The sequence below is a fragment of the Amblyraja radiata genome, chromosome 8, assembly GCF_010909765.2.
Source record: "Amblyraja radiata isolate CabotCenter1 chromosome 8, sAmbRad1.1.pri, whole genome shotgun sequence".
Lineage (NCBI taxonomy): Eukaryota > Metazoa > Chordata > Chondrichthyes > Rajiformes > Rajidae > Amblyraja > Amblyraja radiata.
In genome coordinates, this window is record NC_045963.1 from 68,767,690 (window position 1) to 68,793,466 (window position 25,777).

At 47.8% G+C, this 25,777-nt stretch overlaps 1 protein-coding gene across 1 annotated transcript in view; it reads left to right on the plus strand.

The window, feature by feature from the left end:
- Positions 1–806: 806 nt before the first annotated feature.
- The window catches only part of slc24a3 (solute carrier family 24 member 3), a 218,625-nt gene continuing 193,654 nt past the window's right edge, over positions 807–25,777 (plus strand). The window contains exon 1 of the mRNA XM_033026185.1: positions 807–1,064. Within this exon, the coding sequence (XP_032882076.1) occupies positions 932–1,064 (133 nt within the window). The 5' untranslated portion in view covers positions 807–931. The remainder of the gene's footprint in view (positions 1,065–25,777) is intronic.

Sequence of the window (25,777 nt, forward strand, 5' to 3'; positions counted from 1 at the left end):
TCCCTGACTCTGCCAGCTCCGGAGCTCGGAGTGAGTTGCAAGGCTGTGGGCGCCCCTGCCTCTCCCTGTCCCCTCGTTCATGGATCAAGCCGGCGCCACAACAGCAGCAGCAGCAGCAGCAGCAGCAAGAAGCCGCCAGCTTGCACCCTCTCTCCTCTCCTCACCGCGGCTCATGGAGTGATAGCCCACCCTCTCTCTCTCTCTCTCTTCTCCCCCTCTCTTGTCCCCATTTACCTCTCCCCTTCCCTCCCCCTCTCTGTCCCTCTCCCTCCCTACCCCCTTTCTCTCTACCCCTCCTCTCTCTAACTTCCCCCCCTTTCTCTCCCCTCCCTTGCCCCCAATTACCTCCCTATTCTCCCTCTCCCTCCTTCTCTCCCCCCTCTCTTTCTCCCTTTTCTCTTCCCCCTCCCCTCTCTCTATCTCCCTCCCCTCTCCCCTCTATCTACCTCTCTCCCCTCTCCCTATCTCTCTCCCCTATCCCTTCTGCCTCTATATCTCTCTCCCCTCTCCCTATCTCTCACCCCTCTCCCTATCTCTCTCCCCTCTCCCTATCCCTTCTGCCTCTCTATATCTCTCTCCCCTCTCTATCTCTCTCCCCTCTCTCTCTCTCCCCTCTCTCTATCTCTCTCCCCTCTCTATATCTCTCTCCCCTCTCTCTATCTCTCTCCTCTCTCCCTATCCCTTCTGCCTCTCCCTATCCCTTCTGCCTCTCCCTATCCCTTCTGCCTCTCTATATCTCTCTCCCCTCTCTATATCTCTCTCCCCTCTCTCTATCTCTCTCCCCTCTCTCTATCTCTCTCCCCAATTCCTTTCCCTCCCCCTCACACCCCTCCTCTCACCCACCACTGTCCACCCCCACCTCCCTCTGTGTGTGCTCTGTCGGCTGTACAAGTGTAGCTGTGTCCGTGGAGCGGGGAACAGCAGCGCTACGATGGGTCTCCAGCGCTGCCCGAAGCCCAGCAAAGTGCGGGGCAAGAGACGGGACGTGGTGTGGTGGCAGATCTGCTGGTTGGCCGGAGTAATGTTGGTGGTCCTAGCTGTCTGCAGCTTGGTGAAGAAGGCAGGTAAGGGGGTTGATTCACCGGGACGAGGGCACATTGACCCTCTTTTCTTGCTTGTAAGAGACTGCTCCGACCAGCCCCCCCCCTTGTTGTTTGATGAATTCACCTTGGGTGCAACTTTAGTGAAGCCAACTTGTCAAAACCAAACCCACCCCCCCCCAAAAGACAACAACAATGCGCTTTGCTCTTGCTGGGCAGAGCAACAATTGTGTTAGTGGACTTGTGTTTGGGGATGGAGTGGAAAAATGTTGGCACAAAGTTACCCCCCCTGTTAATAAAAATAAATATTCAGTTCAGGAGGTGAAAATATTACAGGTGTCCAGTTATATATTTAAAATATTCGGGGCCAGAGAGTTGGAAATGTTATGTTTGTCTGTGTCACTGCAATAAAAAAAACCACTGGTCGACAGGCAGGTTGATCAGGTGAAAGCCCTAAGTAAAAAAATAAACAAAATAAAGGTGAAAGCCCTAAGTAAAAATAAATAAAATAAAATACTGGAGATGCTCAGCAAGTCTGAAGTGTTAACCCTGTCCCGTCACCATGTACACTGCCTGCTCCACCATGTTCAGATTACTTTCTTTCAGATTTCTAGCATCTGTTGATGTTGGATGCAGAGTGATTGTAGTGGTATGGAGCAAGTTTGCTCTGGTATCTCTCGGCATGCTCCTGGGTGGGTCCTGTATCCTCTGAGGGGCATCAGCTTGATTTCCTCCCCTCACACCCTCTCCATCCCCCTCGCTCTCCCTCCCTCCCCTCCCCCCACTCCCTCCCCTCCCCTCCCCTCCCCTCATTTCCTCCCTCCCCTCCCCTCCCCTCGCCCGAAAATGTTACTGCCAGTTCTATGAGCGGATTGAATGGTTCATCATCAGCATCATTGGGCAAAGGCATCGGTCGCTTGTGGTCTATTGTGAGGCAGAACTGGGGTTGTGTCAGCATTAAATGGACCAAACAGGTCCTCTTGTGTAAGAAAGAACTGCAGATGCTGGATAAATTCGTAGGTAGACACAAAATGCTGGAGTAACTCAGCGGGTGAGGCGGCATCTATGGAGAGAAGGAATGGGTGATGTTTTGGGTCGAGACCCTTCTACAGGTCCTCTTGCCTGGTCTTGTATTCTTCTCTTGAAAAGGGTCCCGACCCCAAACGCCACCTAAATTATGCTAAGTATGTGCATTTGTAGGCTGTAGATTTGATAAATCAGCGCTGAATTCTTCTGCTCCCCCTCCCCCTCTCCCCCTCTCCCCCTGAACAATCAGTCTGGATGATGGTCACGATCTGAAACGTTACCGATCCATTTCCATTTGGAAGTTTAAGTGATTTTATTAATTGAATCTGCCAAGCGTACGTAATGTGTAGGAAAGAACAGCAGATGTTGGTTTAAATCGAAGATAGACACAAAATGCTGGAGTAACAAAGCGGGTCAGACAGCATCTCTGGAGTTGAGGCTGGGACCATCCCTACGCTTAAGGGACAGTTAGACAGGTACATGGATAGGAAAGGTTTGGTGAGATTTGAACCGAACGCAGGCAGGTGGGACTAATGTAGCTGGGACATGGTGTGAGCAAGTTGGCCCAAAGGGCCTGTTTCCACACTGTATCATTCTATGATTCCATGACTCTACTGCAGAAGTGCGATATCCTTCAAAAGTAGGATATCCTCAGCTCGAGGTTCTCAATGCCTCTCAACTCCTTCCTAAAGGAACGTCCTTTAATTCAGAGGCAGAATTGGCCGCATACCTGGTCTATTTCCAGCAACATACTTGCCCTGTGGAATGGTTGCCCTGATAGTCTTCAGTGTGTAAAGTGGGGAGATGGGCGGACACGGTGGCGCAGCGGTAGAGTTGCTGCCTTACAGCGAATGCAGCACCGGAGACCCGGGTTCGATCCCAACTACGGGTGCTTATCTGTACGGAGTTTGTACCTTCTCCCCGTAACCTGCGTGGATTTACTCAGAGATATTCAATTTCCTCCCACACTCCAAAGACATACAGGTTTGTAGGTTAATTGGCTTGGTAAATGTAAAAATGGTCCCTAGTGGGTGTAGGATGGTGTTAATATGTGGGGATCGCTGGTCGGCACGGACCTGGTGGGCCGAAGGGCTTGTTTCCACGTTGTATCTCTAAACTAAACTAAAGTGAAACTAAATGCTGACAACAGTCTTTCATGGTTCTGAAAGGCAGCAGGTATTTCAAGTATATTTTCTTGACGTTTTGGGGCCCAGGTCAACTAAGGGCTCCAACCTGTCTCGGTCATCTGTTGTCGGCCCTGATTTTGTTCCGGCATTTTCCCACCTCCACAGGCCCTTCGGCCCATCCAGTCGATGCCGACCTTTGATCACCTGTTCACACATGTGCCCTACATTATTTCCACTTTCTCATCCACACTAAGGGGAATTTTGCGGAGGCTATTTAACCTACAAACCCGCGTGCCTTTGGGCTGAGGGTGGAAAACCACATGGTGATAGGGAGAACGTGCAAAGACTCACTCAGGCAGCACCCGTGGTCAGGATAGATGTTTCCTCTGGCTGAGGAGTTAAGAACTGGCGTCACAGCCTCAGTATAAATGTGGGCCGCAAATGAGGACCGAGATGAAGAGAGATGTCTTTGTTCAGCATGTGATAAATCTTTGGGTTTCTTTACCTCAGGCAGCGGAGTCTCAGCTATTGATTGTGGATAATACTGCGATGAGTGGGTTTGAGGTTTGTGGGGAGGGGGCAGGAAGATGATGTTGAGGTAAAAGTTGGAGTTTAGTTTAGAGATACAGCGCGGAAACAGGTCCTTCGGCCCACTGAGACTGCGCTAACAGTATCCTGCATCCGAGGGACAATTTACAATTTTACATAAGCCATTTGAAGTGCAGGTTTGTAGGTTGAATGGCTTATGTAAAATTGTAAATTGCCCCCCGGGTGCAGGATAGTGTTAGCGCAGGCTCAGTAGGCCTAAGGGCCTGTTTCCGCATTCCAAAGGCGGGGGAAAAGGGAGCACCTGGAGAAAACCCACGCAAGTCACGGGGAGAACGTACAAACTTCATACTGACTGCACCCGCAGTCAGGATCGAACCTGGGTCTCTGGTGTTGTAAGGCAGCAACTCTACCGCTGCGCCACCATGCCAGCCCTGCCGTTTTTGGTCTGTCTTTGGAGGTACATATCAGCCATCGTGAGACTCGAGCAGCAGCAGAGCCCTAACCAGAACCCTGCCAGTGGTCCAGGCTTGAACCCGACTCACCATGCTGTTTCTGCGGAGTTTGCAGGCTCTCCTGGTGACCGGGAGGGATTCCCTAGCTTTCTCCGGTTTCTTGCCACGTGCCAAAGGTGCACTGTCGGTCGTTTAATTGACAACTGTAAGTTACTGACACAAAGTGCTGCAGAATCTCAGCAGGTCAGCCAGTGTCTCTTGAGAACACGGATAGGCGACGTTTCGGGTCTGGACCACTTGACTCCCCTGCTCTTAGGCGGCACAGTGGCTCAGCCGGTCGAGCCGTTGCCCCTCAGTGCAAGAGACCCCAGGTTCGATCCTGACCTAGGGAGCTGACTGTGTGGCGTTTGCACGTTCTCCCTGTGATCGCGTGGCTTTGCTCCGGGTGCTCCGGTTTCCTTTCCAGTCCCAAAGACTTGCTGGTTTGTAGGTTAATTGGCTCTCTGTACATTGCCCCCCCCGAGTGTGTTTGGGAAATGGATGAGAAAGTGGGATAACATCGAATCTGTGTGAACGGGTGATCAATGGTTGGCGTGGGCTCAGTGTCCTGTTTCAATGTTGTATTTATCTAAAACATCTCTAAATCTCTCCCAGCCCCCCCCCCCCCCATGTTGCTGTCCAGGCTCCTGGATATGAGGATGTCATTTTCACCCCATTGATGTAATGACAGGTTTCTGCAAGTTATAGGTCCTTGCAATGTTAGAGCTTGAAATACTGCAGTGTTTTTGTGGCCTTAGCTCGTCTGACTATTTCAACACCAGCCACTTCTTCCCATCAACCAAAGTTAAGGACTCATACAAAGTATAAGGGCTGAACAAGCTAGATGCAGGAAACATGTTCCCATTATTGGGGGACATCAGTCTGAAGAAGGGTTTTGGGCCTTCGCTCCATAGATGCTGCTGCACCTGTTGAGTTTCTCCAGCACTTTTGTCTACCTTCGATTTTCCAGCATCTGCAGTTCCTTCTTAAACATTCCCATTATTGGGGGAGTTCAGAACCGGGGGTCACAGTCTAAGAATAATGGGGAGGCCATTTAAAACTGAGATGATAAAAAACTTTTTCACCCAGAGAGTTGTGAATTTGTGGAATTCTCTGCCACAGAAGGCAGTGGAGACCAATTCACTGGATGCATTTAAAAGAGAGTGAGATAGAGCTCTTAGGGTTAGCGGAATCAAGGGATATGGGGAGGAGGCAGCAAGGATTACTGATCGTGGATGATCAGCCATGATCACAGTGAATGGCGGTGCTGGCTCGAAGGGCCAAATGGCCTCCGCCTGCTATTTTCTATGTTTCTATGTCTGTTTCTATTCAATTATACTTTATTGTCACATACACTTGGGTACGGTGAAATTCTTTGCTTTGCATACAATCCTGTAAAATCAAACTCTAGATGAACACAAGCACAGATCAGTATAAAAGTGCGACGATTTCAAGGGAAGTTTCAAGGGATATGGGGAAAAAGCCGGAACGGGTGCTCCGGTTTCCTCCCACATTCCAAAGAGGTACAGGTTTGTAGGAAAATTGTAAATTTTCTCTAGTGTGTAGGACGATGCTTGTGAGCGGGGATCGCTGGGCGGTGCGGACTCGGTGGGAGGAAGGGCCTGTTTTTGCACTGTATGTTTAAACTAAGCTAAACAAACCTCCGCACGTTTGTTTTCATGACTGTGAATTGTTCTACTAAGCACACTCTGAGGGAGCATAGCTCAGCTATAAGCTGTCAGACGTAATGTGCAGGATGGAACTGCACAGATGCTGGCTTACACCGAAGATAGATGCAATATGCTGGAGTAACTCAGTGGGACAGACAGAATCTCTGGAGAGAAGGAACCAAAACGTCACCCATTCCTTCTCTCCAGAGGTGCTGCCTGTCTCGCTGAGTTTCTCCAGCATTTTGTCTGGATCTTAGTTGTCAGACGTAGTTTCACTCTCTGATTTTACTGATTCTATGCCACCTTCTCACCTTTCCCTCAGCTAACATTGAACATTCTACATCTCCTTCACATTGTCTTATTTGATCTGTGGTTTTCACATCGTACCCTTCCATATCTCTGGACTCCCTGACTCCCAGTCTGAAGAAGGGTTTACCCTTCCATGTCTCTGGACTTCCTGACTCTCCGTCTGAAGAAGGGTCTCGACCCGAAACATCCCCCTTTCCTTCTCTCCAGGGATGTCGCCTGTCCCGCTGAGCTACTCCAGCATCTTGCGTCGATCTTAGCTGTCAGACGTACATCCTAAACCGTGAATGAATAAGCAATGTAAAGTAATCACGCGCTGGCCTTGGGATCAGGGCAATGTTACACACAATCCCCTCTCTGAAGCCAACACGCCATGTTAAACTGTGGTGTGATATTGGGTCAGGTTTCAGGTTGCTGAAATATAACTTTTCCGCGGCAGTTTGAATGTGCACGATCTTCTCTATTAGAAAGAGACAAGCAGAGAATCCTTTAGAAATCTGATCCAGGAAGAAGTCTTTTGGCTTTGGCTCAGTGGCTGATTCTCTCACCTTTGAATCCCATGCAGGATGCTTGACACCAAAACTCACCCCTCGTTAGCAGGGTAGTGTTGGGGGGGGGGGGGAGGGGGGTGATGGTGGTGGTGGTGGTGGTGAACGGCTGAAGTCTCGGAAGTCTCGGGTAAGAGTGTTTTGGGAATGTATTCTTCAGACTTTAGAGATACAGCGCGGAATCAGGCCCTTCGGCCCACCGAGTCCGTGCCGCCCGGCGATAACCTCGTACACTAGCATTATCCTGCACGCTGGGAGTACAATTTACAATGCTACTCCAAGCCAGTTAACCTACAAACCTGCATGTCTTTGGAGTGTGGGAGGAAACCGGAGCACCCGGAGAAAACCCACGCAGTCACGGGGAGAACGTACAAACTCCGTAGAGTCAGTGCCCGTAGTCAGGATCAAACCCGGGTCTCTGTCGCTTCAAGGCAGCAACTCTACCACTGCGCCACCGTGTTGCTTCAAGAGAACATGCAAACTCCACGCTGGGAGCACTGGATACTCCCCCACGTCCTTGACACTGTTGAGATCATTAGATGTGAATCATTATCCACGGGGGTACACAAAAAAGCTGGAGAAACTGAGCGGGTGCAGCAGCATCTATGGAGCAAAGGAAATAGGCAACGATTCGGGCCGAAACCCTTCCTATCCACGGGTCTATTCTGTTGAGAGGCGAGATTGAAGGGGGGCTTATCAAGGCAGTCAGCAATGACTGGAAGGGCTGTCTCAAGCCAACCATAACCTATCTGGACGCAAGATCCCAATGCCTGATCCCGCAGCCAATACATCCGTTCCAGTCTTTCTGCATCCCTGACGGGCAAGAAAGAGAAAGGACATACGGCACATGCCAACCAAGAAACCAAGACCACCAAGAACCCTTGGGAGCAGATGGTATCTCCGCCAAATGTTAAAGGAGAGGAATTCCAGACACAACCTTCACAGCCTGACTCCCACATCTGGGAAGAGGAAGGTGTGTGCAGTATTTATGACCATCTTCAAGGAAGAGGGTGAGCCTGTATGTGGCAACTCGACATGGGTTCCTTGCTGACTACCACAGGGAAGTCCACTGTTGTGCAACGGGCCAAACGGCTTCTCTCAAAATCACTGGGTGGATTCTGTCCATTGAACGGCAACTTGAGCACAATTCACGCCACACGGGTGTCATGGGGTAACGGGGAGAAGGCAGGAGAATGGGGTTAGGAGGGAGAGATAGATCAGCCATGATTGAATGGCGGAGTAGACTTGATGGGCCGAATGGCCTAATTCTGCTCCCATCACTTATGAACATGAGCTCCATGGGAACTCCGCTGCACAGGGCATTTTCCTTTTTCTTTTTTGTTGTTGACACACAGAAAGCCGTTGTCTCTGTCAGTCAGTGTAACCTTCTCCAGCTTGGCTGCCCTCAGATGTTTGTGTCATGTTATGTCCGGAACTTGGCGGCGTGCAAGCTGTGAATTTAAACGGTGGTTGAACTCAGCCACAGATCCCAGTCTCAGTGCGGACTGGTGCCAAACAGGGCTGCTTCCTTGCCCCCAACACTCTCTTCCATCCTGGCAGCAAGACACGACCAAGCAACCTTCCCTGGGAGTAAACGCCGTTTAATTGTCACACGTTCTGTCAGCGGAACAGTGAAATCCTTACTTGACGCACCATTGCAGGCTTGCAATAACAAAGCAAATAACATGCAATAACAAAGGCTTTTAAAAAATGACACACAAAGTGCTTGGAGTAACTCAACAGGTCTTGCAGTATCTCTGGGGAACATGATTATGTGACGTTTCGGGTCAGGATCCTTGTGCATTGTAAGGCCGGGGGGGGGGGGGGAGGAGGGAAGCTCGGAGAGGAGGGAAATAGATAAATATAGGCCGGGGGGGGGGGGGGGGGGGGGGGGGGAGGGAGAATACGGGTTTTGACAAAGGCCGGAGAAGAAAAAGAAGGCATGAGACAAAATGGTGAAGCCAGATGAAGGAATCTAGGTGGATGGGAGAAATAGGTGCGAGACCAGGTGGGGTACAGGGAAGGGAGGGGGAAGAAGGATGGGGGCATTTTTAGAGGTTACCCAAAATTGGAGAAATTCTCCAATTTTTAGGTAACTTCCAACGCGACTGCGAACATTGAATTTTCCAATTTTAGGTCATCTCAAACAATCACCCCCCCCCCCCGCCTCCCCTCCCCTTTCTCAATGCAAAACCAGAATCTATAGATCAATCTAAGGCACGGCCCATAGAAGATCATAGTTGCTGAGGTTGTGGTTTGTACTGTGCAGTTATCAATGGGAGGGGAGCTAATCGACAGAGTGAATGGAAAACGGTTCAACCCTAGTCGTTACTGCTCTAGAACCAAGGTCATCTTGACCTCGTTCATCAGGCGGCAGTGTACAGATGACATGTGTGTGTGTGTGTGTGTGTGTGTGTGTGTGTGTGTGTGTGTGTGTGTGTGTGTGTGTGTGTGTATGTTTGGAGGTGGAGCAACAGGTCGTTTCTGACTCGTTCTCTTGTGCGGACAGAGAACTGTGCCTTGCCCCTACACATCTGCGAAGTAACCTGGCCAGCTCCACAGCGCTGCACCCGGTCACTCCCCTCCCAGTATTCCAGGATGACTGGGGGAGACTGGAAAACATGGAGCTCTTCCCACAACTCCGGAAGCCGACACTTGGCAAAGATGGGCAGTGATGGTGATATTTCACCAAACCCCCTTCAGCCAAGGTAGAACCTCAACACCTCAAACCCAGCACAAAGCCAAGAACTAAGGGGGACCCGGCTTGTGTGGGGGGGGCCGTCGAGACCTTGGGTGGACCCAGCGGGGCAAACGGGACGGAGAAGGGATGAGTACGTTTTGTAGCTTTGTCAGCGCCTTTGTGGCTTCTGTTTTGTGCACTTTGCATGCAAAAGCAAAGAATTTCACCGCAATTCAGTTCCGTTTAGATTACGGTCACATGTACAGTGAAAAGCTTTTGTTGCGTGCTAGCCTGTCAGCGGAAAGACAATACCTGTTACAATCGAGCAATCACAGTGTGTAGATACATTGTAATGTGTCTCGCTAAGCGTGTACCAAGCTAGGTACAAGTGACAATACAATTCATCAGCATCAGCCATTTAGAACCGGAGATGTGGACAAACCTTTTCACCCAGAGAGTTGTGAATCTGTGGATTTCTCTGCCTCAGGAGGCAGTGGAGGCCAATTCTCTGGATGCTTTCAAGAGAGAGTTAGATAGAGCTCTTCAAGATAGGGATATGGGGAGAAGGCAGGAACGGGGCACTGATTGTGGATGATCAGCCATGATCACAGTGAATGACGGTGCTGGCTCGAAGGGCTGAATGGCCTACTCCTGCACCTATTGTCTATTGTGTATTGTGAAACCTAAGGGCTATTGGCTTGTAGTGCTCATGGCTCTGCTTCATGTTTCTGATACATGGACCTCCTACAGCCGGTGGCTCAGAGCACTGGGGAGATGCCACCAAGTTATCTCCATGAAGTCCTCCAAACCTACTGGCTGGGTAAGCAAACAAAGGTTGGCTTCTTCTCCCAAAGCAACGTTGCCAGCATTGAGTGTCTCGCTGCGCAGTGCAGCGCTGTAGGAGTTCGCTCCGCATAGTCCGTTGCATGTCCGACACCAAACTGATTCGTCAGGGTGTCAGAGATTATGGGGAGAAGGCAGGAGAATGGGGTTGAGGGGAAAAGATGGATCAGTTATGATCGAATGGCGGAGTAGGCTCGGTGGGCCGAATGGCCTTAGACTGCTCCTATGACTTATGAACTGATGAAACTGATAATAAAGGCAAAGATAGACACAAAGTGCTGGAGTAACTCAGCGGGTCAGGCAGCATCTCTGGGTGGGTGACGTTTTGGGTTGGGACCCTTCTTCAGACAATCCTCCTTCAAGAAGGGTCCCGAACCGAAACGTCACCCTTCCTTTTTCTCCAGAGATGCTGCCGGACCCGCTGAGTTACTCCGGCACTTTGTGTCTACTATTTGGTGTAAACCAGCATCTGTAGTTCCAAATTTCAGCATTCTGATAATAAAGGCACTCTACTCCCGTCTCTTTCACAAGGGACCACCAAGAGGGTAGGAATGAATTCACGGATGTTCTCAAACCCCCCTGACAGAATTTGTTACGTCCCCCAGGTCTTCTGGGAAACCCTGGCCCTCAACCTCTCAAAATGGAGACCAGGAGCATTTCGAACAACATTGTAAGCCAGAAGCACATGGAAGTTCAGAGTGACAGTGGAAGGAATGCACCCTTTCCCAGTCCACTCCCTCTCCTGAAGATAGACACAAAATGCTGGAGTAACTCAGCGGAACAGGCAGCATCGATGGGTAGAAGATGCTACCTGTTGCACTGAGTTACTCCAGCATTTTGTGTCTATCTTCGGTGTAAACCAGCATCTGGCGTTCCTTCCTACGCACACCCTCTCGTGCCTCACTCGTGGCAGAGTTTGTGGCTCCTGCATCGGCACTCTCCGGACTGGAGTGGATCCACCCAACCTTTAGTCAGAGGGTGGTGAATCTGTGGAACTCATTGCCACAGAAGGCTGTGGAGGCCAAGTCAATGGACGTTTTTAAGGCAGAGATAGATAGATTCTTGATTAGTACGGTTGTCAGAGGTTACGGGGAGAAGGCAGGAGAATGGGGGTAGGAGGGAGTGATCGATCAGCTCTGATTGATTGGCGGAGTGGACTTGATGGGCCGAATGGCCTAATTCTGCTCTTATGACCTTATGATCAACCTCAATCCTAAGGAAAGAGAATACGGAAGTCTTTAGTGTTTACACTTTAGAGACGTTCGAGATACAGTGGTCAAAGGCCCTTCGGCCCACCGAGTCTGTGCCAACCAGCAATCGCTCGTATGCTAGCACTATCCTACACACTAGGGACAATTTTACATAAGCCAATTAACCTACAAACCTGCACGTCTTCGGAATGTGGGAGGAGACTGCAGCACCCGGAGAAAATCCGCGCTGTCACAGGGAGAACGTACAAACTCCACATAGACAGTAGCCATAGTCAGGATCGAATCTGGCGCTGTAAGGCAGCAATTCTGCTGCGCCACCGTGCCGCCATAAATTGCAGCATTATTTCACTTTGTCTGAAGAAGGGTCTCGACCCAAAAAGTCACCCATTCATTCCTTCTCTCCAGAGATGCTGCCTGTCCCGTTGAGTTACTCCGGCATTTTGTGTCGATTTAAACCAGCATCTGCAGTTCTTTCCGACACACATTATTTCATTTTAGTTTGTGGAATCTTTTTGGCATGTGGACTCTTATATTTTCCACATTACCAGCGTTCAATTTATTGTGAATTATTATTGGCCAAACTGAAGGCATGGACAATGTTATAGAAATGCCAGTGTTTCCATTTAAAATATATTTACTCCTTGGAAGGAGTTGTCAGACCAGCGTATATTGAAATAGAAGAGACAGGATGTTTACGAGTTAATTCAGTGGTTTGATCTTTCTCTTTCACCTGCTGTTATCTGTCAAGTTACAGGGTCAGAATCTGCCCTCCGAGCGCTCGGATCAGTGAGACGTTTTTCTTGTTTTAATCACTTTTCAGGATCAGCAGTTATTAGGGGGAGTTGTTATGAGTGCAATGAAGCCGACAGAACAATGAGCTGTAAGTGAATGGTGAGAGCAATCACTGCCTGGCACATTGATAGGAAATGTTTAGCAGGGATATGGGCCAAACACGGGCAGGTGGGCCTAGTAGACAATAGACAATAGGTGCAGGAGTGGGCCATTTGGCCCTTCGAGCCAGCACCGCCATTCAATGTGATCATGGCTGATCATCCCCAATCAGTACCCCGTTCCTGCTTCTTCCCATATCCCCTAAATCCGCTATCTTTAAGAGCCCTATCTAGCTCTCTCTTGAAAGCATCCAGAGAACCTGCCTCCACCGCCCTCTGAGGCAGAGAAATCCACAGACTCACCACTCTCTGTGAGAAAAAGTGTTTCCTCGTCTTCGTTCTAAATGGCTTGCTCCTTATTCTCAAACTGTGGCCCCTGGTTCTGGACTCCCCCAATATCGGGAACATGTTTCCTGCATCTAGTGTGTCCAAGCCCTTAACAATCTTATATGTTTCAATGAGATTCCCTCTCATTCTTCTAAACTCCAGAGTGTACAAGCCCAGCTGCTCCACTCTCTCAGCATATGACAGTCCCGCCATCCCGGGAATTAACCTTGTATGTATGGGGCTTCTTGGTCGGCATGGGCAAGTTGGGCCGAAGGGCCTGTCTCCGTATATTGCAGTTGTTAGTGAGGTTGTGTAACTGAGAAAACTACAGAGTTGCAATGAGAAATGAGGCTCAAGAGAGCAATAAAGATAATAATATTTTAAGAGTGACCCGACAGTACAGTGGAACTGCAGATGCTGGAATCTTGCATCGAACACAAAGTCTGAAGAAGGGCATTGACCCGAAACGTCACCCATTCCTTTACTCCAGAGATGCTGCCTGTCCCACGGAGTTACTCCAGCATTTGGCGTCTATCTTCGGTGTAAACCAACATCTGCAGTCCCTTCCAACACATTTCGCCTAGAACACAGAGTGCTGGAGGACATGGATAGGTGACATCTTAGGTTGGGACCCTCCTTCAGGACCCTTTCTTCTTAAAAATTCTTCATTCACCACATGACAGAATTGTTTTCATTACTAGATGAATGGGCAGAGTAGTGGACTAAAGTCTAAAGTTGTGGACTTGGGATGAATGGTTCAACCACGGAAGCTGAACAATTGAACATTCATGTAATTAGATATTAGAATTGTTTTTAAAGCGTGCTTGTCCCAGTATCAGTGATCATGAAGACATTGTAAACAGCAGTCTGGATCATTAATGTCTTTCAGGCAGGGATATCTTCCATCCTTGCCATACCTTGCCCAAATGTAGCCCCAGAGCAACAGGTGTCATAGAGTTACAGTATATTGCATGCAAACAGGCTCTTTGGCCCAACTTGCCCATGCCAGCCAAAATGCCCCATCTACGCTAGTCCTACCTGCCTGCGTTTGGCCAATATCCCTCTAAACCTATCAATATACCTGCTCAAATTTTTTTTAAATGTGGTTATAGTACCTGCCTCAACTACATCCTCTGGCAGCTCGTTCCACATACCCACCACCCTCCTCTGTGTGAAAAAGAATTGTCCCTCAGGTTCTTATTGAATGTTTCTCCTCTCACCTTAAACCTATGTCCTCTGGTTTTTGATTCCCCTACACTGGGTAAAAGACTCGGTGGAGCTACCCGATCTATTCCCCTCATGATTTTGTACACCTCTATAAGATCATCTCTGTCTGCAGCGCTCCAAGGAATAAAGCCCTGACCTGCCCAACCTCTCCCTATAGCTCAGGGCCTCCAGTCCTGGCAACATCCTTGTAAATCGTCTCTGCACCCTTACCAGCTTCAATGAAGGTCCTTCCCCCTTCTGGATCAACTAACAGTGGATAGTCAACAATAATGAAGGAAGAGTCATAACTTCATTCACTCCAGAACCAGGGGCCACAGTCTTAGAATAAAGGGGAGGTCATTTAAGACAGAGGTGAGAAAAAACTTTTTCACCCAGAGAATGGTGAATTTATGGAATTCCCTGCCACAGAGGCAGTGGAGGCCAAATCACTGGATGGATTTAAGAGAGAGTTAGATAGAGCTCTAGGGGCTAGTGGAGTCAAGGGATATGTGGAGAAGGCAGACACGGGTTATTGATAGAGGACGATCAGCCATGATCACAATGAATGGCGGTGCTGGCTCGAAGGGCCGAATGGCCTCCTCCTGCACCTATTTTCTATGTTTCTATGTAACTAAAGCTGGAATTAAAAATTCTCCATTGGCTAGAATTGTTACGTTTATGTGTAAGTGACGTTGGCCAACATTGTGTAACAACACTGGGGGGGAAAAAACATTGTCACGTTAATTCAAACTGTCCTTCCCTGGTGAATTTAATGGTCATTTAATGTGAAAGTCCAGCATGTTCTTAAAAAAACGTAATGGGGCATTAAGAGTTGCTGCTTCTGTGGGAAAAAAGAATCCCTCAACTCCTTTCTTAATCCACTGAAGCTGCTGACTTGTTTGAAGCATTAATGATGTTGGGTGTCGTTCACTCGAGGTTATTTTGCCAGCAAGTTCCAGCTCATGACGTTTTTGTATCTGGGTGCATTGTGTATCAAAATAAACAAACTGCGGCATTTTCTGTGTTTGAACCGGGCTTTTAACCCATGGTGTGCCATTTCAGTCATGAAAGAAGTGAATTGCAGGGCTGCCAACTCTCACGCATTGAGCGTGAGAATCACGCATTTGGCCAAATTCTCACGCTCTCACGCTGATCACAAATTTCTCACGCTCTGTCGTGTGAAATTCTGTGATCAACGAAAATTTCAAAACTCATATCAAGCGCATGGGCCGCGGGTGTTTGGGAGCCGGGGCTGAGGGAGGGACGGAAGCAGAAGCAGCGGCGGGGGCAGATGCGGATGGGGAGCCGGGCTGGCAAGTGTTTGCCGGGCTGGCAAGTGTTTGCCGGGCTGGCGAGAGTTTGCCGGGCTGGCGAGTCGCTCGCTGCAGCTCCGGCCATGGAGCAGCCTCAGTGCAAGAGTCCCGGGCCGTCGGAAGCTTTGCGCCGCTGGCGTTAGTCTCTGTGCCGCATTTGCCCAGGCGACCGGCAAGGATCAGGCTGCGACTTGGTGCATCCTGGAGGACTGGGCAGTGAATGAGTGTCACCCAGTGCAACAAGTAAGGCCATGTCCTGCTCCCAGCGGCAGTCGCAATTTAAGGATTTGCGGGAAGCGGCTGGCATGAGCGAGGCCGGCGAGCGGCAGGAGAGAGATGTTCACATGGGCTGCAGAGCCGTGAGAGCTGCAGCCGCCCCACTTTTTTGGCTGGACATGTTTCAATATCTCCGGCTTTGGACGAGGCGCTGCTGTGCTCTGAGCAACCTGGTCGTGGGTCTTGGAGAGCCGGGACAGAGGGAGGGAGGGAGGGATGCAAACAGAAGCAGCAGCGGGAGCAGATGCGGATGGGGAACCGGGGCTGGCGAGTGTTTGCCGGGCTGGAGAGTCGCTCGCTGCAGCTCCGGCCACGGAGCAGCCTCAGTGTATGAGTCCCGGGCCGTCGGAGGCGTCGGAAGCGTTGCTTCGCTGCCAGTTAGAGACTGCAGGAAAAATGTTCCCGATGTTGGGGGTGTCCAGAACCAGGGGTCACAGTTTAAGAATAAGGGGTCGGCCATTTAGGACTGAGATGATGACAAACTTTCTTCACCCAGAGAGTTGTGAATCTGTGGAATTCTCTGCCACAGAAGGCAGTGGAGGCCAATTCGCTGGATATTTTCAAGAGAGAGTTACATTTTGCTCTTGGGGCATGCAAAATCATGGGATATGGGGAAATAACAGGAAAGAGGTACTGATTTTAGATGAACAGCCATGATCATATTGAATGGCAGTGCTGGCTCGAAGGGCCGAATGGCCTATTCCTGCACCTATTTTCTATGTTTCTATGCTTGAGTATATTGCAATAAAACTCGACCACTTGATTTTGAAGTATTCATGCATGGTGGAGGTATAATGTAGTCATAGAGTGATACAGTGTGAAAACAGGCCCTTGGGCGCAACTTGCCCACACCCGCCAACATGTCCCAGCTACACTGCCTGCTTTTCGTCCATATCCCACCAAACCTGTTCTATCCATGTATCAGTCTAAATGTTTCATAAATGTTGGGATAGTTCCTGCCTCAACTACGGCATCTGGCAGCTTGTTCCATACACCCATCACCCTTTGTGTGGAAAAAGTTACCCCTTAAAAAGTTACCTCTTAAAAATACTTTAAACAAAAAGCATTGAAATCTGACTTCTACAATGCCCAAAAACATGATTTTAATACTTCAAATTTTAAAAAGTACCCCCCCTCCCACACCCTCCCCCCACTCGGTCGCTCCGCTGCCTCGTCGGGGACCCCCCCCCCCAAGGCCAGTGATCAATGATCGCTCAGCCGCCCCACTTTCAAAAAAGCTCCGTGGCCCCTGGTTCAGACAGAGCACTGCCAGATGTGAGCGGGGAACTGAGGCCAGTTGTCCATGATGCCTGGATCCCAATGCTCAGCGCTTCGTGTTTCGGAGTTGGCTAATGCTATTGATTTGTAATTAGCCTGATTTGTAATTAGTTGACAAAACCTCAATTTATTAATCCGGAATATCCAGGAGGAAGGGATAATTGTAATATTAAAATGACATGCAAGGTGTCAGGCTGTCTGTCACAACATGTAGCCCCGATAACCCATTATTTCCTTCAGTTAAATATTGGGAAGGTAACACTATTGTCATTTGCCACTCAACTATTATGTTTGTTTACCTCACTATTTCAAACCCCCCCCCCCAAATACCTTTGACAGGTTGAATAAAAATATTGTTGTTTTATTATTTGAACATGTAGATGAACATCCTCAAGGAGTCTAATCAGATGGAAACTGATTCAGATACGATGTTTAAGAGCTTGTTCAAAGAAGGGGCATATTTTAAAGGAGTGACAGAGATACTTGCAGCAGAATGTGTGAGGAGGTTATTATTTGCCTTTAGTTTTAGCTTGAACCAGGACATCTGAAGATTCAAAGTTTAATACAGTAATTGTGCTGATACTGACTCTAACCAAACACATAATGAATATCATACATTCTGGAGGTTTTATTTGTCTGATGCCTTTTAAACTTCACTTGGATCACTTCAATGTAAGAGTAATTGGGAATGGGGAGCATTGGGTTGGTCAACATGGGCCAAGTGCTTGATTATAATCTGCTTTCCATACATGAATACAATAAGATCATTCATGTGCTGCACCTGTTGATCAGAGCCTGGCTCTACTGTGGGATGTAATTAGAAATGTAATGTAGCCTAACCGTATTCATAGCTAATCCAATTTAAAGCATAAATATTGCATTCAAGTGTAAGTTAAAAGACTCGCTACAGTATGCCCCAGATTGCACAATTTCAAGCTGAAAAATCCAAAAGCTCCGTACCAATGGGAGGGGTGCACCCCCCTCCAACACCCTCCCCCCCTCCGACACCCTCCCCCCCCCCACCCCACGGTCGCTGCACTCACTCAGGCTTGGTCTTTCGCAGTTTCTCACTCCCAACTCTCACCCAAAGTTGGCAGCCCTGGAATTGCAATGCCGCCCATCTAAAACTGGTTTATTTTTTGTGTTATCGATTGTACAAAATGATTGTTGGTTTGATTCTAAATAGTGGTCACCCAGGGTCCTCCATTAAGTTCAGAAGTGATTGGAGCACAATTAAGCCATTCGGCCCATCAAATCTACTCCGCCTTTCAATCATGGTTAATCTATATCTCCCTCCTAACCCCATTCTCCTGCTCCCCATAAACCCTGACACCCGTACTATTCAAGAATCTCGCTATCCCTGCCTTATAAATATCCATTGACTTGGCCTCCACTGCCTTCTGAGCCAATGAATTCCACAGATTCACCACCATCCAAGCAGGGTTTGCTTTCCAAAATGTGACCAATGTTTTTGTTAGTGTTGGATGAGGGACATAGAATGATCGTAGTCTTGTTTTCCAATTAAATCCTCAGCATCAACAAACCGCACTTGCTCGGTGCCTCACCTACTAGTAGATAAGCTTCCACTCTGCCTAAACTGCCCACATCATGTGCTCAAGACCTATAATGAGGTGTACACCTTTAGTTTCTAGAGATTGTGACTGCACGGCCTGGGTGGCATTTTGATTTGTACATTGGGGTGAGATTCTCATTTTGGTTACAAAAGCTATTGGAGTTCATAGTAGCTGTGCTGATATTTTACAATCCCAGATGCCATTTTTATGAGCATGATCCCAGGGATGAATGGGTTAACATATATGTAGAGCGTTTTATGGCACTGGGGCCTGTATTCGCTGGAGGAGGGGGAACCTCATTGAAACTCACCGAATAGTGAAAGGCCTGGTTAGAGTGGATGCGAAGAGGGTATTTTCACTAGTGGGAGAGTCTAGGACTAGAGGTCATAGCCTCAGAATTAAAGGACAATAGACAATAGGTGCAGGTGTAGGCCATTCGGCTCTTCGAGCCAGCACCGCCATTCAGTGTGATCATGGCTGATCATCCCCAATCAGTACCCCGTTCCTGCCTTTTCCCCATATCCCCTGACTCCGCTATTTTTAAGAGCCCTATCCAGCTCTCTCTTGAAACATCCAGAGAACTTGCCTCCACCGCCCTCTGAGGCAGAGAATTCCACAGACTCACAACTCTCTGTGAGAAAAAGTGTTTCCTCGTCTCTGTTCTAAATGGCTTACTCCTTATACTTAAACTGTGGCCCTGGTTCTGGACTCCCCCAACGTCGGGAACATGTTTTCTGCCTCCAGCGTGTCCAAACCCTTAACAATCTTATATGTTTCAATAAGATCCCCTCTCATCCTTCTAAACTCCAGAGTGTACAAGCCCAGCTGCTTCATACAAACTGTACAACTGCAGAAGGACCTATTTGCTCCTATACTCGACTCGATACTCGATATACTCGATAAGTCAGTGGATATATTTAAGGCAGAGATAGATAGATTCTTAATTAGTACGGGTGTCAGAGGTTATGGGGAGAAGTCAGGAGAATGGGGTTAGGAGGGAAAGATAGATCAGCCATGATTGAATGGTGGAGTAGACTTGATGGGCCGAATGGCCTAATTCTCTTATTACTTATGACATGGAAGGTTGAAACACAAACTTTCGTGAGAAGAACTCAGCGGGTCAGCATCATCTGTGCAAAGAGAAACGGTTAATGTTTTAATTTCAGTTTAGAAATGCAGCGCGGAAACAGGCCCTTTTGGCCCACCAGGTCCGCGCCGACCAGCGATCCCCTCACACTAACTAACAGTATCCTACACACACTAAGGACAATTTTCAATTTTACCGAAACCAATTAACCTACCAACCTTTAAGTTTTTGGAGTGTCGGAGGAAACCGGAGCACCCGGAGAAAACCCACATGGTTTCAGGGAGAACGTACAAACTCTGTACAGACAGCACCTGTAGTCAGGATCGAACCCGGGTCTCTGGCGCTGTAAGGCAGCAGCTCTACCAGCTGCCCCACCGTGCTGCCCTAAAGGTTTTTGACCCTTAATCTGGGAAAGGGAGGAAACAAGTCGGCGTTCAAATCAGTAGCAGAAGGAGAGGGCTGGGTAGAACAAAGCGATTATCTCTGTTACGGTGAGACCCATTTAATTGCGGTGGCCATTTGAGTGGGAATCAGATTCACTTGCATTCTATTAAAAGGGAACTGCAGATGTTGATTCATACCAAAGATAGACTCAAAATGCTGGAGTATCTCTGTAGAAAAGTGTCTGAATAAGGGTCCTGACCCAAAACGTCACTTCTTGTACGGGGTGATCGTGGGTCATCATGGACTCGGTGTTCCCAAGCTGTAACTTGAGACGAGACTAAACTAAACTAACCTTCTTTAGACTGACGAAGAAAGGTGTCGACCCAAATCATCGCCTTTTCCTTTTCTCCAGAGATGCTGCCTGACCCGCTGAGTTACTCCAGCATTTGTGTCTATCTCTGAGCACAATTGTATGATGTGTGAATATGCAAGTTCCTACATTTTGTATGAGTTTTCACCCAAGCAGAAATTATGATGTGATCTTTGGATTTCATCCGCTACAAAGCTTCCCATTTTTTTCAATCACTGGGTTCTTTAACCTGACCTTTTTTCTTACATGGTAACACAAGTAGGCCATTTGGCCCTTTGATCCATTGCTGCCACTCACTGTCAGATCATGGCGGATATACACTTTCACTTTGTCTCAAGTCAAGTCAAGTCAAGTCACTTTTATTTCTATAGCACATTTAAAAAACAACTCGCGTTGGCCAAAGTGCTTTACATTTGTCTATCCACCTTTAAGCCACAACAAAAATGATGGTCGTCTGATAGCCATCTGTGGAATCATAGTTGAATAAGTTCCAGCTTTCATCACGGCACTGTGACACAGCGATAGAGTTGCTGCCTTGCAGTGCCGGAGACCCGGGTTCAATCCTGATTACGGGCATTGTCTGTACGGAGTTTGTACGTTCACCCTGTGACCGCGTGGTTTTTCTCCGGGTGCTCCGATTTCCTCCCACACTCCAAAGACATGCAGGGTAATTGTCTTCTGTAAATTGTCCCTAGTGTGTGGGATAGAACTAGTGTACGGGTAATCGTTGGTCGGCGCAGACGCAGTGTGCCGAAGGGGTTGGCCACACGCTGCATCCCTAAACTAAACTATACTCTTTGAGAGAAAGGTTGCAGTATAATATAGACAAATGTGAGGTTATCCACTTTGGCGGCAAAAACAAGGGGGCAGATTTATTATCTCAATGGGGTTAGGTTAGGTAAGGGGGAGGTGCAGCGAGACCTGGGTGTCATTGTACACCAGTCACTGAAAGTTGGCGTGCAGGTACAGCAGGCAGTGAAGAAAGCTAATGGAATGTTGGCCTTCATAACAAGAGGATTTCAGTATAGGAGTAAAGAGTTCTTCTGCAGTTGTATAGGGCTCTGGTGAGACCACATCTGGAGTATTGTGTACAGTTTTGGTCTCCTAATTTGAGGATGGACATCCTTGTGATTGAGGCAGTGCAGCGTAGGTTCAAGAGATTGATCCTTGGGATGGCGGGACTGCCATATGAGAAAAGATTGAAAAGACTAGGCTTGTATTCACTGGAGAATATTATAAAAGGACTGGACAAGCTAGATGCAGTCCAGGCGAGTCCAGAACCAGGGGCCACAGTCTTAGAATAAAGGGGAGGCCATTTAAGACTGAGGTGAGAAAAAACTTTTTCACCCAGAGAGTTGTGAATTTGTGGAATTCCCTGCCACAGAGGGCAGTGGAGGCCAAATCACTGGATGGATTTAAGAAAGAGTTAGATAGAGCTCTAGGGGCTAGTGGAATCAAGGGATATGGGGAGAAGGCAGGCACGAGTTATTGATTGGGAACGATCAGCCATGATCACAATGAATGGTGGTGCTGGCTAGGAGGGCCGAATGGCCTCCTCCTGCACCTATTTTCTATGTTTCTATGTTGTGTCCCATGAAATGGTTGCAACATTTATCTCGGCGGCTCCCTGTGCTTTGATTGTTACGGGATAGATGTGAATCAGTTCTATATCATGGCACCTGAGTTTACTTTAGAGATACAACGTTTAATGGTCGGCATGGACTTGGTGGGCGGAAGGATCTCTTCCTGTGCTGTCTATCTAAACTAAAACTAAACTGCACCTTGCAGTCGGTTGGACTCTTTTAATATAGACATATTATCGGATGGCCGCGCTTGCAACTGTTTTGGTTTAAAACAGTTCTCAGAAACCCTGTGGTGACCTAGAAGGGCCTGTACAGTATGTGAGTCATTTCACCTGTCATGTGATGAGGCGCTTGTGCTTGTGTGTGCATGTAATCTCCATTGATTCTGCAGAGATGCAGAGGCCAATCTATATGCAATGCATCAGTGTTGAACACTGGGCTCCCTGCCTTAAACTGAGGCACAGGGCACAGTCACCAGAAATGAGCCCTTCATACCAGTGTTATTTAAGGGTGAACTCCGCTTCTGTCAGCTTCGTTGCTGGTTGATGCTGACAAGTCTGTCAGGCCTTCACTCTGAGGTGTGTAATGAGTAGGGTGGAGGTTCTCAACAGGATGCCTTACCGTATTACAACTGGTTGTTTAGTATTAGGGACACTATGTGGAATCGGACCCTTCGGCCCACCGAGTCCACGTCGACCACCATATGTTTCAATGAGATGCCCTCTCATCCTTCTAACCCATTCACTAGTTCTGTGTTATCCCACTTTCGCATCCTACATACCAGGGGCTTTTTTTTCCCTGCAGAAGCCAATTAACCTACAAACCTGCAAGTCATTAGGATGTGCGAGGAAGCTGTGGTCGACTTGATTGTAATTATGTATAGTTTTTCCATTGACTGGATAGCGCGCAACAAACAACTTTTCAATGTACCTCAGCACCTAATTTGAAGAAGGACATTCTTGCTATTGAGGGAGTGCAGCGTAGGTTTACAAGGTTAATTCCTGGGATGGCGGGACTGTCATATGCTGGGAGAATGGAGCAGCTGGGCTTGTACACTCTAGTTTAGGAGGATGAGAGGATATCTCATTGAAACATATAAGATTGTTAAGGGCTTGGAAACACTAGAGGCAGGAAACATGTTCCCGATGTTGGGGGAGTCCAGAACCAGGGGGCACAGTTTCAGAATAAGGAGTAAGCCATTTAGAACGGAGACGAGTTGTGAGTCTGTGGAATTATCTGCCTCAGAGGGCGGTGGAGGTAGGTTCTCTGGATGATTTCAAGAGAGAGCTAGATAAGGATCTTAGAAATAGCGGAGTCAGGGGATATGGGGAGAAGGCAGGAATGGGGTACTGATTGGGGATGATCAGCCATGATCACATTGAATGGCGGTGCTGGCTCGAAGGGCCAAATGGCCTACTCCTGCACCTACTGTCTACACGTTCGTAAATTCATAAGTGACGGGAGAAGAATTAGGCCATTCAGCCCATCAAGTCTACTCCGCCATTCAACCATGGTTGATCTATCTCCCTCTCCTAATCCTGCCTTCTCCCCATAACCTCTGACACCCGTGTTAATCAAGAATATATCTATCTCTGCCTTAAAAATATCCATTGATTTGGCCTCCACAGCCTTCTGTGACAAAGAATTCCACAGATTCACCACCCTCTGACTAAAGAAATTCCTCCTTGTCCCTTTTCGAAAGGAACATCCTTTAATTCTGAGGCTGTGACCTCTAGTCCTAGACTCTCCCACTGGTGGAAACCTCCTCTCCGCATCCACTCTATCCAGGCCTTTCACGTGACTAATTTAAACCAAACTCCATGCAGAGAAATTGAGGTTAGGTCAGGGTCGAACGCTGGCACCGTGAGGCAGTGGGTCTACCAGCTGCGCCACAGTGCCGTCCAAGGATGGTGAAGGAAAGCTTCCTTTCACTTCCTCCTCACACATTGGTGCTATCTGAACGGATTGGGTAAAGAAGTACGAAATACGGAGAATTTTCAGCATAAGTTATCTGTATCCAAAAAGCCTTGTATCTATTCTTTGACCATTTTGATGCATTGGTGCCGAGATTCAGGAGGCGTGAATCAAATCTGCCCTCACCCCGGAATACTGGCTCAGAATCTCAAATTGTGACGCGCTTGATTAATCAGCTACTCGACAAGTAGTATTCGCCAATGAAACTGGTAAGAGATGCGGCACGATTTAGTTTGAAAATCTTTTCAAATGGTTTTTAAGTTTAAGTTTAAGGTAGACACAAAATGCTGGAGTATCTCAGCGGGACAGGCAGCATCTTTGGAGAGAAGGAATGGGTGATGTTTTCGGTCGAGATTCTTCTTCAGACTGATGTCAGGGGAGTGGGCGGTACAGAGATAGAATGTTTTACTGTAGCATTTTGTGTCTACCTTTGGTTTAAACCAGCATCTGCAGTTCTTTCCTACACATTTTAAGTAATTTAATTTGAAACGAGAGGTCTGGGGGGAATTGTATGTTTCCATGCTATTATCTTTCATTCAATTCAATCAATTTAGTTATCTTATCAATGCTGTAAAATTATTGTTAGTCTATCATCTTGCATCATATGATCTATAATAGTAAGATTAAACGAGAACTTACCAGTTTGAAGTTTGATCTGTATTTTATGAGGAGTTACGATGAGGGATTACGTGAAGAGCCCGCTCAGCACGCATGCGCGGCATACTTCCAAGCAGCGGTGTGGAATCACAGATAGACACAGTTATTGAAATAAACATAGTAAAGAAAAGGAGACATCAGTTATCAGTTTGACCCATATTATTGAGGGTGGGAGCGGAGGGCACGTAATCCCTCATCGTAACTCCTCATAAAATACAGATCAAACTTCAAACTGGTAAGTTCTTGTTTAATCTTACTATTTTACTTCGGAGTCACGTGAGTGACTACGTGAAGATTTTAAAGCTCTGTGATTTCAAACCGTGTAACAGCTATTACTTCACTCACTGCCGAAGTCCTTGAGGGAGGAAGTGTGTTATCGTAATCAACCAATGAATCTGTTTGTAGAAAAACACAACGGTATTTTTTAACAATAACAACAAAGAAATTAAATTGCTCCCCTGGGCTTAAATTAAATATTTGTAGTCTGTAAATTTTTTTCTGCAAATAAAGCAGGTTTTGCCAACGGCTTATTATAAAAAGTTCTGAACGTTCTTTCCCCCCGACCATCCTGCTGTAGCCAGGATGTGGTCTATAGGCACGTCCATTCTTTTGGCCGTCGACGTGGATGCTGCCTTGGTGGAGTGAGATTTGTACATGTTAGTGTTTATCCCAGCAGCTTATAGCACCTGCTTGAGCCATCTCGAAATGGTTTGGCTCGTCACCCGACCATAAGGTTTTTTATGACTGATCCATAAGGCTTTTTCACTCCCTCGAATATTTTTGGTTGTGTCTATGTAGGACAGTAGGTGGGTCATGCCACATAACCATGGTTCTGGTGGGTAAGCCCGGAATTCCACGACTGGATTAGGTGTTCCTGGTCTATTCTGTTTGATCAGTCCCTGGATAATGAAAGAGATCTGGTCTAGAGCTGTGATCATGTTGTCCAGGCAATAGGTGTAGTGACTGGACCCTTATGGGTCAAGTGCCATCAACATGAGTGTTTTGAGCGTAGATTGTTCCAGGTTGAGGAATTTGGCTGGTGGCCATCCCCTGAGGTATGTCAGGACCACACTGACATCCCATATATGGGTGTACCTTGGTCTAGGGGGGTTAGAGTTGTAAATACCCTTCATTAGTTTGACCACCAGCGGGTGGGATCCCATGACCTGTTGTCCTGGAGCTTGTTTTAAATAGACAGACAGGGCACTTCTAGCTGTGTTGATGGCACTGTAGCTGAGTCCTTCCAGTACGTTGGTAACTGTAGCAGTTGAGTAGGTGGTCCCTGTATCCAAGCAGTACTTCTCCCACTTTTTGATGCTGGACAAGTACTGTTTTCTTGTGGATGTTCGGAGGGATGTCGTGGAGTA